The following is an 18,207-nucleotide window of genomic DNA, read 5'->3' as shown; positions in this document are numbered from 1 at the left end:
AAACAAAAACAGAAAGTGCTGGAAAATCTCAGCAGATCTGACAGGATCTACGGAGAGAGAATAGAGCCAATGTTTCGAGTTGGATGACCCTTCATCAGAGCTCTGATCCAGAAGAAATTTTGCCAGTCTGTATTCTAGATTGATTCCCTGCATCAACTTGTCAAGACTCCTTTGACAGCACCTAGCAAACCACGACCTCTATCACTGAGAAGGGCAAGGGCAACAGACGCATGGAAACACCACCACTTGCAAGTTCCTCACCATCCTGACCTGGAACTACATCGCTGCTCCTTCATTTTTGCTGGGTCAAAATCATGGGGTAGAATTTTAAGGATGGCGAACGACTGATGCTCGCCATCCTCAGAGTTGGCGCCTAATGCGCAACTGCACTCCCGAGTGCCATTTCCCACTCAAATGGGCATTGATTGGCATCTCGATTTATGCGCACAAAATTACAAAGAAGTGTACTTGTTTCAAACAGAAATATCATAGGGCTCAGAATCATATCACGCTCAACCCATTATTCTTTTGAATTAAGTTCCCACCCCTTTGGGGTCAGTATTACCAGTGGCCACAAGAAACTTGAGAAAAATACATATCCAGCATTCGCAATGATCCACAATTATTATCAGTCAATTAAACCATGAACATTTCCAGTTATGGGAAGACAACATATAAAAATATCTAAGCTGGTGCCAATATAATTTGTGCCATATTCCCAAAAACAAAGAACTTGCATTTATTATAACACTTTTCGCAACTTCAATTGTACCGAAGCATTTCAGTTCAAAAATACTTGATTGATAAAATAGTCACTGTAATTATGGAAATATGGCTGCCAGGTTGTGCACAGAAAGATCCCACAAATAGCATTGTGGTGATGACCCAGTAGTCTGTTTTTGAGATTTTGATTGAAAGATGGATATGTACGAAGACATTGTGACAATCTCTCCCACTCTCCTTGAAATAGTGAACTGGCATTTGTATTAAAAATGGTCTAATATAGGAAATGTTAACAGGAAAGTGTTGATAGGTGCATCTTAAAGTCAGCATTTGAGCTAATTTAAGTTAAGATTCAAGTTCCTGTATGAAAGCTTAATGAATTTCTTTATTTCATTGTGGCAAAGTTTAGGAATTTATGATGGTACTAACCATGGCAATTATGTTCAGTTGAAGTACTTTTGTCACCTGTAATATTTACTGTAATGACATTTTTTGTTCAGGAATTCCCTTATTGCCCCAGAGCAGAACTTGGGTGTAAAACCAGACAAGCAGAAACATATAAAGCTGGAATAGTCTCAGTAAAAAATTTATTGTACGAGCTCATAAATCAGGAATTTCCCTTATTGGCAAATTCAGTGACCAGTTCAGATTGTTGAAAATGCTACATTGAACTTAATTTGAAGTAGATGAATAGTCAATCAATAAGCTTTTTAATCTTGCTAGGGCAAGCAGAAGTACAAATTGAATCTATTTCTTCATTGGTAAAATAAATTTGTGTTGTCACGCTGTCTTAGTTTTTCATGCTCCTGAAGGTTAGCAAGCACAATGACTTTTTCAAAAGCACAAATGCAGTCAATTTGAATGCGTTGTGCTTTTGAGGGTCCAGCTAAAATGTTTCATGTAAATTATGGGCTTGTATTTGCGGCAGTGCTATAATAATATGAAGCATATGCCACGTTGCACAATACTTCATTAATCATATATTTCAATTAGAATTTATATAGGTCTGAATTTTCATTTTCTTTTCTCTTTTGCTTAAATTGTACCATGAAGCCATGAGTTTATTCGGGAAAAAAACAGTGCGGTTAAACAGGAAAAAGGATGACCCAGTTCTTATGTGAATTTGTCTATTTCTTCTCTGTCAAAAAAACCCATTCTGTTCTAATGGGGTGCAGATGGATTTTGCAGGCAAATCATTATAATGCTGTCCGAAGTACAATATATTAACAGCTCAAGATAGGTACAAGCTTTTGAGGGCTGTTCATTTCTACCTTAACATTCCACTATAATATTTTGATAACTGGCCAATTTATAAAAATGGTTGAAAATATCATTTAGGCAAAAGGCATCTCGAAATATTGCCAGGATTCTGCCAGCATAAATGTTTGCTTTCTTCTTTTTCATTTGCTGGTAAATTAATGGTTTGTTTTACAGCCACGTGAAACATTGGGTGGGATTTTCCGGCCACACTCACCCCAAGACTGAAAAATCCTGCCCAAGGTCAACCAACGGTTGCATGGTCCATGTCCTGGGACGGGAATATTCGGCCCATTATATTTTAAATTGGCTTTCAAAGCATGTATGAACTTTATTGAAGAATTAACAAAAGAAGTGTAGTATTGCTCAATGAATGCTGGCTAAGGAGATGGTGTTGCTGGGGAAATATTACTTTCAACATTAGAATGGTCACATTTCCAATTTGTGACCCACACGATATTCTTTTCTTTCATGAGTTTTTAATGGATGTATTTTGAAAGGACTTTCTCCCTTTAGTTTTCCATTTCACTCCGATCAACTGCAGTGATAAGGTCACCTATGCTTCTTTGAGGATTCTTTCCATTCTGCTTTTGAAATTGATTGCATTTTTAAAACCAGGATGATTTCCTTTCAGGATTTCCTTCCTCTTTGCCTGGACATTCCTGGGCTTTGTTCTCTTCTAAAGTCACTGCTGAGATTGGGAACTTATTGAATAAAAGATGACATTGTCAAACTCCACCCTCCCCCGCCCTTAACACTGCACCATACTCTTTGATTTCAACATTGCTGCACTCTACAAGCTGTATATATAATCCAAGGTTTGATGCATGCGTGCAAATGCAATAATAAAAGTGAATGCTTCCTGAGTATTCAGTTATGGTTCAAGTCAGAGGAAAAAGGATTTTGCTGGTATAAAGTTACGTGCATAAAATTTGAATGACTGAATAGTGTGAAAGTTGCTGCATCCGCAATAAAATTGATATGTTGCTGACATTCATCTGAGATTTCATCCAGCTTTGCAGAATTTTGAAAGGCAGTGAGATAAAAAGATTCAACTAAAACTCAATGATTAACCAATTTTGAAAAAAAATCGTGATGGGTTGCATTAAAAGGGAGGCGATGGCCTAGTGGTATTATTGCTAGACTATTAATCCACAAACTCAACTAATCTTCTGGGCAGCCAGGTTCGAATCCTGTCACAACAGATTTGAATTATTATAATCACATGTATACAGTGAAAAATATCGTTTTTTGCGCACTATGAAGACAAAGCATACTGTTCATAGAGAAGGAAAGGACAGAGTGCAGAATGTAGTGTTATAGTCATAGCTAGGGTATTGAGAAAGATCAACTCAGTGCAAGGTAGGTCCATTCAAAAGTCTGATGGCAGCAGGGAAGAAGCTGTTCTTGAGTCGGTTGGTATGTGTCCTCAGACTTTTGTATCCTTTTCCCTGACGGAAGAAGGCGGAAGAGAGTATGTCCGGGGTGCACGGGATCCTTAATTATGCTGGCTGCTTTTCCGAGGCAGCGAGAAGTGTAGACAGTGTCAGTGGGTGGGAGGCTGGCTTGAGTGATCGACTGGGCTTCGTTCACAACCCTTTGTAGTTTCTTGCGGTCTTGGACAAAGCAGAAGCCATACCAAGCTGTGATACAACCAGAAATAATGCTTTCTATGGTGCATCTGCAAATGTTGGTGAGAGTTGTCATGGACATACCAATTTTCCTTAGTCTTCTGAGAAAGTGGAGGCGTTGGTGGGCTTTCTTAACTATAGTGTCGGCATGGGGGGACCAGGTCAGGTTGTTGGTGATCTAAAACCTTGAAGCTCTCGACCATTTCTACTTTGTCCCCATTGATATAGACAGGGACATGTCCTCCACTACGCTTCCTGAAGTCAATGATTATCTCCTTTGTTTTGTTGACACTGAGGGAGAGAATATTGTCGTTACACCCGTTCAGCAAGTTCTCTATCTCTTTCCTGAATTCCGTCTCATTATTGTTTGAGATCCCACCCACTACGGTGGTGTCATCAGCAAACTTGAAAATCGAGTTGATGGGGAATTTGGCCACACAGTCATAGGTGTATAAGGAGTATGGGAAGGGGCTTGAGGACACAGCCTTGTGGGACACCGGTGTTGAGGATTATCATGGAGGAGGTGTTGTTGCCTATCCTTACTGATTGCGGTCTGTGCGTTAGGAAATTCAGGATCCCGTCGCAGAGGGAGGAGCCGAGCCCCAGGCCACAGAATTTGGAGATGAGTTTCATAGGAATAATGGTGTTGAAAGCTGAGCTGCAGTCGATAAGTAGGAGTCCGACATAGGTGTCTTTGTTATCTAGATGTTGAGTGCAGGGCCAGGGAAATGGCATCTGCTGTGGACCTGTTGCGGAGGTAGGCGACATGTAGTGAGTGGATCCAGGCAATATTGGAGGCCAGAATTGATTCATGCATTGACTAGCTTTTCGAAGCACTTCATAATGATTGATGTCAGAGCCACCGGACGATCGTCATTAAGGCACGCTGCCTGGCTTTTCTCTGGTCCCGGGATGATGGTTGTCTTCTTGAAGCAGATAGTGGAAGTGATTTGATTTGGTTTACTATTGTCACATGTATTAGTATACAGTGAAAAGTATTTGAATTCAGTAAAAAAATCTAAGAATCTACTGATGACGATGAAATCATTGTCGATTGTCGGAAAAACCCATCTGGTTCACTAATATCCTTTAGGGAAGGAATTCTGCCGTCCTTACCTGGTCTGGCCTACATGTGACTCCAGAGCCACAGCAATGTGGTTGACTCTCAACTGCCCTCCAGGGCAACTAGGGTTGGGCAATAAATGCTGGCCTGCCAACGATGCCCATGTCCTGCCAATTAATAAAAACAAATTCTTGCATTCCATTTGCCAACCCAACATCTGTAGCTGCATTTCAAATTTGTTCATTGTATTTGTTGTATTTTGCATAGTTAAGGGGTACTATCAAAATTACATTCTTTCTATAAATTATTAAATTGTGACCAGATTTGCAATTTTAAAATGTTGCGTTTAGAAAGCAATTAAACAGTGTCAAGGCTGCTACATTCTACAGGGGCGGCATGGTGGCACAGGGGTTAGCACTGCTGCTTCATAGCACCAGGGACTTGGGTTCATTTCCGGCCTTGGGTAACTGTGGAATCGTAGAATCATAAAATCCTGACAGGCTGAATGGCCTGCTTCTGCACTATCAAGCAAGAACTGACAACAGTCCCACCCAGGCCGTACCCTGTCACCCCACGTATTTACCCTGCTAATCCCCTTGACAGTAAGAGGCAATTTAGCATGGCCAATCAACCTAACCCACACATCTTTGGAATGTGGGAGGAAACCTGACCACCCGGAGGAAACTCACGTAGACATGTGGAGAATGTGCAAACTCCACGCAGACAGTGACCCAAGGCCGGAATTGAACCCAGGTCCCTGGTGCTCTGAGGCAACAGTGCTAAACATTGAGCCACCATGCCACCCTATGTTTGCGCATTCTCCCCATGTCTACATGGGTTTCGTTTGGGTGCTCCAATTTCCTCCCACACTCCAAAGATTGGCCATGATAAATTGCTCCTCAATGCAGGGTAAATACATGGGGTTACAGGGATGGGGCCTGGGTGGGATTGTTGGTGGTACAAAACTTGATGGGCCAAATGGCATCCTTCTGCTCTGTAGGGATTCTATGATAAAAAAAGTTGTACAGACGACAGCCATTTTAGATTTTAGGTAACCATTCATTTTAAAAACAAATTGCACTGACATATGGGGTGAGACTTTACGGCCTCACTCATCCTGAAACCGTAAAATCCCATCAAGGTCTACAGACCTTTCTATGGTCCGCCCTTCACCTGCTCCGATTCCCGTGGCGGGCGGGACGGTAAAATTCTGGTCCTGCCGCGAGTCAATTTTGGCATAAGCATTTGAAAAGACAATTTTTTGGACTTGCGTGGAGCAGAAGAGTATTGCATAATTGTATGAAGTAACTCGGCAGCAATGTACCTAATGGGATCATTCTTCCGAATTTGTGTATATGATGAAAACTTGATGAGATTAATTGGCAAAACAAAATAAAACTGCTGCAAAGCATCAATCACTCGGATTAACATTTAGATAGTTGGGAATAAGGCAGGAAATCATGAAACCTTTTTGCCCAAGATGAATAAAGCTATGGAGTGAGGTATCAGGGAGGATCATCAAAATGCACTGTGTAAATGGACTCACGGAATAATCGGTGTATTTTTTGTGAAGTGTAAATTACATATCAGGCTTTTTATAATCTCATATTCATGGCTAGACTATTTTCAGAAGCAGGACAGCGATTTAAATGAAAATTTCTGATCACTGCAGTGCTTTTTTAAGGACTTGTGTTTAGGAATTTTATATGTACAGCTTACACCTGTTAGGTCTGCTCGCTCTGGGTATTGAAGGTGGACTTCTATGGGATTTAGTGGAACCTTCTGCTGCATTGAGGAATTTAACTTCTGCCCACAACTTCCAAGTTTTTCTTTTCAAAAATCAACGCCCTAATTGATATAAAAAATATTCACTACATATAACTTCCTTTAATTCCTTCTGAAAACCAGTATTGGAATTCATAAAACCCACTTCAAAGAGATTGCAACCACTTGAAATGTTAATTAAACTGCATGATTAGCACCCCACTGTGATAATGAAAGGTTGTGAAATCAGTCATGCAGCATTAATCCTGCAATGACAACACTCAGATTTATGTCAAAAGACATCAATTGACTCAGTCTACACTTCTTGCTGCCTCGGCAAAGCAGCCAGCATAATTAAGGACCGCATGCACCCCAGACATTCTCTCTTTCACCTTCTTCCATCGGGAAAAAGCTACAAAAGTCTGAGGTCACGTACCAACTGACTCAAGAACAGCATCTTCCCTGCTGCTGTCAGATTTTTGAATGGACTTCCCTTGCATTAAGTTGATCTTTCTCGACACCCTAGCTATGACTGTAATACTACATTCTGCACTCTCTCGTTTCCTTCTCTATGAACAGTATGCTTTGTCTGCATAGCGCGCAAGATACAATACTTTTCACTGTATGTTAATACGTGTGACAATAATAAATCAAATCATGTCAAATCAAAAAGAATGGGTGAAATAACAAGCATTTTGTTTTTAACACTGCAAGCAGTTTTTTGTTTCAATTATTCAAAGTGCAGGAGTTTTAAATGCCTTAGCATCTTGGCAGCTCCTTATGAGAGCTCTTTTTATAGTACTTTTTGACTAAGTTGACAGCTCCATTGAAGTTAACAGTTTCAATGATATAATTACTTTTTATGCACATTTATGATTATTTTTAACAATTCCAAAGGGCACTGTACCTCCCCAAAGGTGACTTGGGGGTCATATCCCAAATGGTTACTTACATCTTCAAAAGGGCTTCCTACCTCTCCAACGGATTCTAGTGAGCTTAGACCTTCTGTTACCAAGTCAAAATTGCATTAGTCGTGTTTTGAACATTCCAGAGAAAATCATAGCTGTTTGAAGCAGCCTCACTTTAACGTGTAGCTTCCTTTGTGAACCGCCCCACCCCCACTGCAACAATGGTAGATGCTGAGATTCTCGCCAGAATTCTACTACCCCATCGGAATCGGAGCAGGCAAGGGGCGGACAATGGAAATGTCCTTGACCTCGGGTGGGATTTTCCAGTCTTGCTCGAGCAAGGCAGTAAAATCCTGCCCACTGTGTTTGGAGCCTGGATTCTGGAGTCCAGCCTCCAGTAACTATTCTATGTTATGTTTGATTTTCATATCATTATCATATCAGATCAGTCACGATCTCATTGAATGGCAGAGCATGCTCGATGGGCTGAATGGGCTCCTACATCTTAGGGTCTTATTCAACATTCATTGTGAAAAATGCAGCAAATGATGAAAGCACAATGGCTTTATAATTCTGTCAGAGTTTGTAAGATGTAAGATTGTGAGATGTAAAATTGTTGGTGGAATTCAGTCCTTAATTGCAGCTGAGGAAGTCGATTTGACCCATCTTGATTCATCCATGTAGCAATGTTAATGACTCAGCATTTAATATCCATTTGTTTTTACATTATCCCCGGACTTTTGCCTCCCCCTGTACCCTAACTGCAAGTTTATGCCATACCTAAATACTGTTTATGTGAAAAAGAAGATTTGATATCAGTCCGAAAGTGACCTTTTATTCATTTGAATATGCGTCCTTTCGTTCTGCACCCACAATTAAAACAAATCCTCTGGGCTTTTCCTACATCTGTAACTATCCTGTATCTCTAAAGATCACCTCTCGAGTGCCTTCTTTCCAGAGGGAAAAGCCCAAGTCCATGCAGTTTTTCTCCGTAACTCAGACCAAAACACTCACAATCAATCTTACGGGTTTTCTCTGCACTGCCTCCAGCACTCGAAACTCTCTCGTTTCTTAGCAACCAGCACCAGGCACAGTATTAAACTTGCTGCTTGACCTTTACTTCCTATGGTTTCTGTTCTATTGTTTTGGTCATGTCTTTCAGCATAGTGTTGGCATTGATTGTTGCTTTGTTATGGTTGGATAAAAGACTTGTTTTTCAGCTTCACCAATTACCTAGGTCATTATTATTCGGAGAGTTTGCATGCTGCTTATGTTTCCTTTTTTATGTTTAGCACCTTATGCTTGTCAGCATTGAGTTTTGCCTGTCATTGTACTGCTCACTTATGCATTGGCCAGGTACTTGGCTCTGAGGCGCATTCTGTCTGAGGAGGGATGGGAAACAGAGAAGTATGGGTTTCCAAAACATTTTGCAGTTTTTAACTCTACAGCATTTTTGACATTTGTTCAGTAGGTTCCATGCCGGCTCCACACAGCTCCCTCCCCACCCCCTAAACAACCAGCCTGACTGAAAAAAAACAGCCAACTGGTTAAAAATAGAATCGTTGTTGAATGAAGGAACATAGCCTCCTTAAAATGTCACAGTGACTCCGCGGAACACCTCCTGAGTGGATTAGGTACCTTCCTCCACACTTCCCCCTCCTGGAATTGCGTAGATTGGAGGGAGATTTAGTTCTGTTTCAGATTGTTCACTTTTTAACCTCCCGTGCACCCAAACCAAACCTGTACATTTTTTGAGGTTCAAATGAGCCCCATTTTGTAATATCTACCCACCCTTTCCAATTCCACTGCCCGCCATCCCCACCTAAGACGATATGCTCTGCTAATCTTACCGCTTTGTATTCAATTCTCTAAATCCAGGTCATTTATTTCAATTAGAAATCATGCCGGCACTGAATGTTGAAGTACCTCAGTCCGAGGTAACTCCTCTCTGTTTGACACTACTGTGAAGAATTGTGAAGAATTGGAAGCAGGCAGATTAGCAACATTTGCGAGGCATCTGGATGTGTACATGAATAGGGAGGGAATAAAGGGATATGGTCCAAGTGAGGGCAGATTTTTTTTTAGTTTAGTTAGGGCATCATGATCAGCATGAGCTTGGTGGGCCGAAGGGCCTGTTCCTGTGCTGTACTTTTCTTTGTTCCAATATTATATAAAAACTTTTTATTTTAATCATAGGCATGTCTATGTCATTCCATTCTTCACGTGGGTCTTGTCTTTGGCAATTATTCTGGCTCAAGCTATTATACAGCCAATCACATCCATTTTGACACTGGCAAAAGGGACTCTGTTAATCATCACCGTGAGTATAATATTCTGCAACTTTGGTCTAAACATGTACAGAATGCATTTTTTAAAATGTTCTTTTGTAAATGAATTCTTTTCATCAATTCCTATGTGTGAAAGACAAAAGTAAACAGATATCAGACTCAACCTGGTAATTCCTATTACATATATCTTGGGTTTTGAAATTCTTCTCCTCAGGTGAAAATGTGTTGACATTAAATTTCTGGCATGTTATCGGATATCTCTAGCCTCTCATTCCTCACCCACCAATTACTGAAAACAGCCTGCTTCTATCTACCCCGAATTAGCAAGAGTAGATTTTACATGGGAGGCAATGGTCTAGTGGTATTATCGCCAGACTATTAACCCAGAAACTCAGCTAATGTTCTGGGGACTAGGGTTTGGATCCCACCACAACAGGTGGTGGAATTTGAATTCAAGAAAAAATATCTGGAATTAAGAATCTACTGATGACCATGAAGCCATTGTCGATTGTCATAAAAACCCATCTGATTCACTAATGCCCTTCAGGGAACAAAATCTGCCATCCTTAACTGGTCTCCAGAGCCACAACAATGTGGTTGACTCTCAGGCAGCTAGAGATGGGCAATGAACGCCCTCCAGCTAGTGACGCCCATGTCCCATGAATGAATACAAAAAAAGTAGATTGATCTCAGCACAAATTTCAACCTATTGTGAATGCAACCCCCTTTTTGTACAAGGAGTCTTGGACTAGGCAGGCAGATGCTCTGCTGTAAAAAATGCCAATAAGACCACAAAGCCACCCCTCATGGGGCCTTGATAATGTCAGTTTGCTGCCTGCCTTTGTGGAGAGGGCAACCGATCGACTTCCCAGTCTGCACCTGGTAAAGTGTCCTGGTGACGGGAATGGGTCAGGTAGCTATCCCAACACGGCTATTCACTATTTCACTGCTCCCCCCACTCCCCCCACCCCCAGAATATCCCCAGCCCCAACCCCAATCCCAAATCTGCTTTGACAGGGCTGGAAGGTTCGGCCCATTGTATCATGTTGATTAGTCCATTTGCACAATTCTGTTTTCTTCTTTACAGGTAGTTGTGACCTTTGTCGTAGGCTCCGAGGTCCATCAGGAAATAATCAACGATTTCTCCAGTATCGGAACACCCTTCCTGATGGGTACTGTTGCACTTGGTAAGTTATTTCTATCGTAAGTTGATAACCCTGAATTGTATTTGCATCCTGGCTCAAAAATGGAAGAAATGTTCATTTATCAGCACTTGGGACAAACTAACGAACAAGTATGATTGCATGGATTTGAAAGAGTGATTTCATTGCATATAATTTCATTAGCAGAAACAAAAGTAGCCAACTGTTACATTACTGTAATAAGTCGTCCTTCATCATTTCTTCATCTGTCAGAGTCACTGAATTCAAATGTTGACACTAATATTGGGAGTTTTAGGATTTCAAACATAGAATCATATCATATCATAGAATCATAGAATTCTACAGTGCAGAAGGAGGCCATTCAGCCCATCGAGTCTGCACCGACCACAATCCCACCCAGGCCCTATCCCCATAACCCCGTGCATTTACCCTAGCTACTCCCCTCACACTAAGTGACAATTTAGAATGGCCAATCCACCTAAGCCGCACACCTTTGGACTGTGGGAGGAAACCGGAGCACCCAGAGGAAACCCACGCAGATATGGGGAGAATGTGCAAACTCCACACTGACAGTGACCCGAAGCCATGAATCAAACCCGGGTCCCTGGCACTGTGAGGCAGCAGTGCTAACAACTGTGCCATCATGCCACCTGTAATAATCAAGTTCACAACAATACATTGGATGTAATTTTCAATACTTAGCCCTGCCAAACTGAAGGACCATTTGTGGGTCAAGAAACCAGGTTTCCTGATCAACATCCAGTGCAGACCTGTCAAAGGAAAGATTTCTAATTAAAGGGACCCTGACACAATTCTAAAAAGCTTAATTGAGCACAGAACTTTGAGGCTGCAGCAACCACAGGAGTGGAGAGGAGACCCAGGAAGGCTGTTCCTGAGGTGTCTCACTCTTAGCTGCAGGTTGTGCTGCTGGGTCTGAGGGACTGCCGTGGGGTGATCTCTCTCAAGGACAGAAGGAAAAGGACAGCCTCTCCAAACAAACAGGCATGGATGGAAAAAGCCACGAAAGTCAGCAAGAGAAGCTTCCATCAGGTCCTTCCATCAAGTCCTTCCATCAGGGAGACAGTGTACCAAGAGAATCCAGAACCTCAAAAGAGTGGGAAAGGTGAGCAGCACAACACTTTCAGGAGCTAAGCCTTACACTCTGACTGTCCTCGCATTCTCTTGCACAGCTCTCCTCAGGGTAACATATCTTGCAGCTCCTTTCCCTGGCACCTCACATTCAGTCTACCCACATGAACAACCACACTCCCATTCCTCCTTCCTCTCATTGCTCTCTCACACCCATGCCTCACAGTCACCCTCCCTCCTTTCCACGCCATCCATTTCCAACACTCACATCTCTGCTTGCTCTCCTTGCAGAATGCACCTCTTGTGCATGCATAACTACATAGAGACGTAAAGAGGTGAAGGCTTTCCAATGACAGCCACCTTGACACCCACTGGCAATGCATAAGCTCCTGGTCCACTGGAAAGGAGGACTTGGTCAGGAGATTGTCGTGATCTGCTCTGAAAGCTGAGGTACTGGAGCTCACACGTATCAAGATGAGCTGATCCTCTGTCTGTACACCCTACATTGGGGATCCTGCCTACTTGGAGGTTGATCTCTGTGTCCATCCCTTCAGCCTTGAGGAGGGAAATGTGGCTGAGGAGAATGCAGCTGGTGATGTTAATGTTGCTGCTCCTCTTGTTCCTTATCAGAGGTGCAAGGTAGACCAACACAATCTGCTCCCATGCTGTGGTGATGGCTGACAGATGGAAATTGCAGTTCAAGGTGAGTGAAGTGTGTCGGGTGAAGTGATGACCAAGAAGTTAGCAATCACCTGTCAAGCAGTGAAAAAGACTCTCTGAGAAAGAAAGCTGCAGTCTGCCACCGCCTGGCCGTGGCTGGAACTCTTCAATTTCATCGATCGAAGGCTTCCTGGCCTGTCAGTTCCACTGAAGGAGCACTCCCTACTATATGCTCACCTGATGGGTCCTGGTGACAGCTCAGGAAATATGTTCACTGGTTAGAGCCAGAACGCTTGGTTAAAACAGTACTTACCTAACTAATAGAATGTATAACTAACTAGCCCAACAGCTCCAAGGGGGTTGTCTACTCACCTCCCAACCTGCCCAGTTGAAACCCAAAAATGAGTAGGATGATGTCAGGATCTCTGTGGATGCATCCAAACACCCCTGGGCTTGTCTGTAAAAATTGTCCCCATTGTCTTTACTGGACTTCGTGGTCCAGACTCTGAAATGGAAGACAGAAATCGTCACTGTCATAGAGGCTACTTTTTCTTTTCTGGAGATGTCTTGTGGATTCACCATTGAATAGCCAGGATTTCTGACAGAATTAAAAGAGAGCGAAATATGGTTTGATCTGTGTTCGGCCTTGAATTTTACACCCCTTCCCCATATCCCCCCCCCTTCACCCACCAGCCCAAGAAAATACCTCCCCTGCCTCAATAAATTATTTGGGGCCCCCAGTGAGTAAGAAAGTTGCTGAGAATGTAAATGCAGTGGCCTTGCCTGACGTTGAAATGCAGTATTGAAGTCACACAGTGTGTGCCTGTTTATGGAACAGTCTTCTGTCCTTTGCTTAAGTGTGCCAAACGATTGAGGTGGCATTGAGGAGTGTTCTGCATCTTAAGGAAGTGAACAGCTTGGTGAAATGTTAGCTGTTTCTCTCTTGCAGCTCAACAACAGTTGGCTGTAATTCAGTCCTGTAACCTCCTTACTGAAATTGCGTTGTCAAGGGACTCTAAAAATACCCAAATAATCTATATTAGATTTTATTGGATATACAACACTGTACGCACACATTTACTTTCTTGTTAAAATTATTTGACAGAGCAATACTGGTAAGATCCTAATGTGGAAAATGTTGGGCAAACAATACTGGATGTATTCCTTCTAAACAAGCAGCCCTACGCTTTTGCTTTGAGGATTCTAGGTCGAAACTCCCAGAACGGAAATCTCTGTTGGTCTTGGGCGGGATTTTATGATCTTGCCCGGGCGAGGCTATAAAATCCCGCCCACAGGGTCTATAAATCAATTGACATTTTAATTTAATCCACAGATTACTCTCTTGATAGGAATTTGGAATTTCTTATCAACTTTAAATAATTTGTACATAAATCAAAACAACTGATACATTCTTGATGATTAAGGTTCCAACTGCATGATGCTAGTTACTCAATAATTCCAGAGATACCAATACAATATGATGTATGGTTTAATTTAAATAGGAAGGAGAGACTCGGTGGGAAAGAAAGCAGGACAAAAGTTCTTTCAGAGGCTTTCTTTCAACTGTGCATCGACATTTATTTAACATGTTTGGGCACTTCATTTGTCTAGAGTGCAGATTAATTTTCTAATCTCTCAAGAATACATTCAGGATAAGAAATCACACCAAACATCTGGGAATTATGTAATTCGAAAAATTGGGAGTTGACTCTGGATCCAGACATATAGGCCGGATTTTAACGTCCTGCCCGGCACAGGAATCGCAGCAGGTGAGGGGCGGAGCACGGGAAGGTCCGTTGACCTCGGGTGGGATTTTACGGTTTCGGGATGAGCGAGGCCATAAAATCCTGCCCAAAGACTGAGATTTTCTGGCCGTGTTGTGCCTGGCGCAGATCGAGCTAATTTGGGAAAATTACTTGCTTCCCAGTCCCTTTCCATTGGTGCAAACCTGATCTCACCCAGAAAAACCACTAGGCGAATTAGCATGAGATTGACTTGATTTCAGTCTCATTAGTGGGTTTAGCATGCGATCACCCCCCCCCCCGCCCCCCTGGAATTTTCCCACGTGGGAAGCCATGCAAGCACAAATCACTACTGATTCCTTAAAGTGTGGACCACGCGTCATGGGTTGCGAGGGTAAGTGAGGATCTGAGTATTGTTCAGCACTAACCTCCAGGGTGCAAAAGGGCAGGTCAGCCTCTGCCATGGTGCAAGTTGGGTTGGGGAGCCTTCAAGGGTGCAAGGGCTCGGGGGGATGCTCGGGCTGGGGTTGCTGCTGGGTTGGGGCTCATGTGGCGAGTGTTCTCTCTGCTTGCTGAAAGACCTTTGAGCAATTTCATATGACGTCAATTTCAAATCCCACTAATGTCGCACTAGTTACCCCGCTCTGTCTGCTGGAAAGGCTCTGTAGTTTATTGTTGACATTCCATTTCAGGCCCCACTAACAGTTACAAACACCAGCGCCGGAATTCTACCGCCTGGCCTGCCACGGAATCGGAGCGGGCAAGGGGCAGACAGCAGAATTGTCCATTGACCTCAGCCGGGAATTTCCGTTCTCCCTTGAGCGAGGTCGTAAAATCCTGCCCCTAATTGGTTGAATAAATTTCAATAGAGAATGTGATGAATTTCAGCTTTAGAATGTGGAATCTGGTGGACGCCAGTCTGATCCGCAGCAAGCACATCGCCAAGCTTCAACACCTTACCCAGGCACTTGTTCTTCCAGGAGGTGATCAGAACCCTTAGATTAAGTATGTCAGATTTGCTCCATCTTCAAGGACAGGAGGGTGTGACTGCGAGTGAGGCAGGTACGGGGATCAAGAAGATAGCCTTGGAGGAGCCTCACTCCAACGGGATTGAGGTTCTTGGAGCCTCTGTCGACGAGAACAAGATGGATTTTTAAAAAGTGATCACAGTACCAAGGTACAGGGGCCATTCAATTGGAGGGAGTGAAAAGGAATGTAGTAGGGCACAGTATAATTGGGGAGATAAACACTGTTCTCTTCAGCTAAGAGTCTGGGTCCCGTTGGCTGCATTCCATCTCCAGGGCCAGGGTTAAGGACATAGCCTTGGGGCTGTAGAGGAGCATGAAGTGGAGAGGAAGGATCCCATTTGTCATGGTGCACATGGGTACTAGTTGGACTAAGGTTCTGTTAAAGGAATATGAGCAGCTAAGAGCTAAATTTAAAAAAACACAAATATAATAATCTCTAGATTGTTACCCGAGCCTCAAACAAATAGGATAAATAACATCAGAGTTGAATATGTGGCTCAAAGATCAATGTGGGAGAAATGATTGATGTGGGAGAAATGGGTTTCAATTCATAGGGTATTAGCGCCAGTATTGTGGTAAAAAGGAGCTGTTCCATTGGGAGGGGCTTCAATTGAACTCTGCTGGGACTGGTATCCTCATGAATCATATAACCAGGGCTATAGAGAGGGCTTTGAACAACAGACTGAGGAAGTGAGGAAGAGTAATTTAGTAAGTTACTGAGAAAGGAGAAGTAGTACAGAATGGCAGAGTAATGCTAACCAGAGTATGATAGGAAGAGACAGAGACATTGAAACATAACGGTACACCAGCAAAAAGGATCAGAGTAGGGGAAAATAATAAATAGACAGGATTAAAGGTTTTTCTTATCTGAATGCACATGGCATCCATAACGAAATGGATAAATTGATGGCGCAAATAGAAATAAGTGAGAATGCCTTGATAGTTACTACAGAGATGGTCGCATGGTGACTAAGTTTGGGAACTGAATATTCAAGGGTATTTGACATTTCAAAGGGATAGAAAGAAAGGGAATAAAGGTCGGGTAGCTCTGTTAAGAAAGGATGAGATCAGCACAGTAATGAAAAATGACCTTGGCTCAGAAGATCAAGATTTCGGGTGGAATTTTACAGCTTCACTCAAGTGAGATCGGAAATTCCCACCCGAAGTCAACGGACATTTCTGTTGTCTGCCCTTCACTCGCTCCGATTCCATGGCAGGCAGGCCGGTAGAATTCTGGTGACAGAATTAGTTTCATAGAACCATAGTTTGAGTGGAGATAAGAAATAGAGAAAAAAGTCACCGGTGGGCATAGTTTATAGGCCCCCGAACAGTAGCTATACTGTAGGACAGAGATAGACAAAAAATATTGGGCTCTGTAAGAAAGGTTCTACAATAATGCCGTGTGATTTTAATCTTCATATAAATTGGGCAAACGTTGAGGATGAGTTCATACTGCATATTTGGGACAATTTCTTACAACAACATGGAAGCAACCAAAGAAAAGCACATTTGTAAATGTGTAATGGGACAGGATTAATTAATGATCTCATAATAAAGGATCTTCTCGGGAAGACTGATCACAACAAGATGGAATTTGACACTCAGTTTGAAGGGGAGAAACCTGGGCCTGAAAATAGCATCTTAAATTTAAATAATTAATAAAGGCATGGAGAGTTGGTTAAAATGAACTCGTAGAATAGCTGGAAATGTAAGAATCTAGGTGAGCGGTTGTAGATATTTAACTTTTATATTCCATTGAGAAAGAAAGACACTACGAGAAGGATGAAGCATCAGTGGTTAAGGAAGTTAATAATAGCATCAAATTGAAAGAAAAGGTTTTGATGTAAAGATTAACGATGAGCAGATGTTTCCGAATATTTTTGAAACCAGCAAGGGATGACTTAAAAAAGGAAAGTTAGAATTTGAGGCTAATCTAACAAGAAATATAAAAACACAAACAAGAAAGATCTTGGCTGGAATTTTACCGTCCTGCCCGCCACAGGAATTGAACCGGGCGAGGGCGGACCATGGAAAGATCTGTTGACCTCGGGCTGGATTTTACAGTTTTGGGATGAGCGAGGCTGTAAAATCCCACCCCTCAGCAAATCAGGCCTGCTTGTGAGAGAAACAGAGGTAATGGCTGTGATTCTCCCAAAAGTGCTGAATTGGCAGGAAAACTGTTCCAGATCCTGACTGTTTTGTCAGTTCAGCTTCTCACCTGAATCTCCGCACTCTGTGCGCTGCAGAGGTCCCAGTCGTGAATATCATTAAAAACCTGGGGGGCGGGGGGGTGCTATTTGCGTCAGAGTTTGACAGTTCTGGAACTTTACGCATGCGCAGTGGTCCCAATCTATCAGTCTCCCCGATTGCTGGCCAGCCCGGGACCACTGCAGTGCTGCCCCTCAAGACCCCCCACGGCCCAATCACGGCCCCCACAACCATTCCTGGGCCAGCCCTAAACCCCCCCCCCCGCAGTAGTGGTGATCCCCCAACTCCCTCACCCCGGCAGACCCCCCCCCCTTCCGTAAAACACCCTCCCGGGAGGCAGGCCCCCAGGGGGCACCACCCCCCCCCCCCCCCCCCCCCCCCGGCAGCCGACCCCCTGGGGGGCCCCGATTGCCCCCCCCCTTTATTCCGGCGGGGTCTCCCACTAGTTCCCCGAATGTGGGAAGCTAGTCTAAACCGCAATGTAATTAAGTACCCCTGGCGGGGTGGGAGATTCAATCGGGACCAGAAAGTTCCCAATAATTAAACTTAAACAACATTCAAAACATATTTTAAAAAGATTCAAATTACTTACCTGCCTTCCTGTCGGTTTCCAGCGTGGCCTGACCGACAACTGTTCGGCAACTCGTGCATGCACAAATCTTGGAACAAGGCCGGCGACGCGC

General features: G+C 43.1%; 1 protein-coding gene across 1 annotated transcript in view; it reads left to right on the top strand.

The window, feature by feature from the left end:
* LOC144491802 (uncharacterized) overlaps positions 1-15,445 on the top strand; it is a 173,829-nt gene extending 158,384 nt beyond the window's left edge. Inside the window, exons 8-10 of the mRNA XM_078210097.1 lie at positions 9,543-9,666; positions 10,722-10,821; positions 15,321-15,445. Coding sequence (XP_078066223.1) covers positions 9,543-9,666; positions 10,722-10,821; positions 15,321-15,445 — 349 coding nt within the window. The remainder of the gene's footprint in view (positions 1-9,542; positions 9,667-10,721; positions 10,822-15,320) is intronic.
* Positions 15,446-18,207: the final 2,762 nt, after the last annotated feature.

The sequence above is a fragment of the Mustelus asterias genome, chromosome 3, assembly GCF_964213995.1.
Source record: "Mustelus asterias chromosome 3, sMusAst1.hap1.1, whole genome shotgun sequence".
Taxonomy (NCBI): Eukaryota; Metazoa; Chordata; class Chondrichthyes; order Carcharhiniformes; family Triakidae; genus Mustelus; species Mustelus asterias.
Note: the sequence above shows the minus strand (reverse complement) of the source record. Positions and strands in the feature narration are given on the sequence as shown.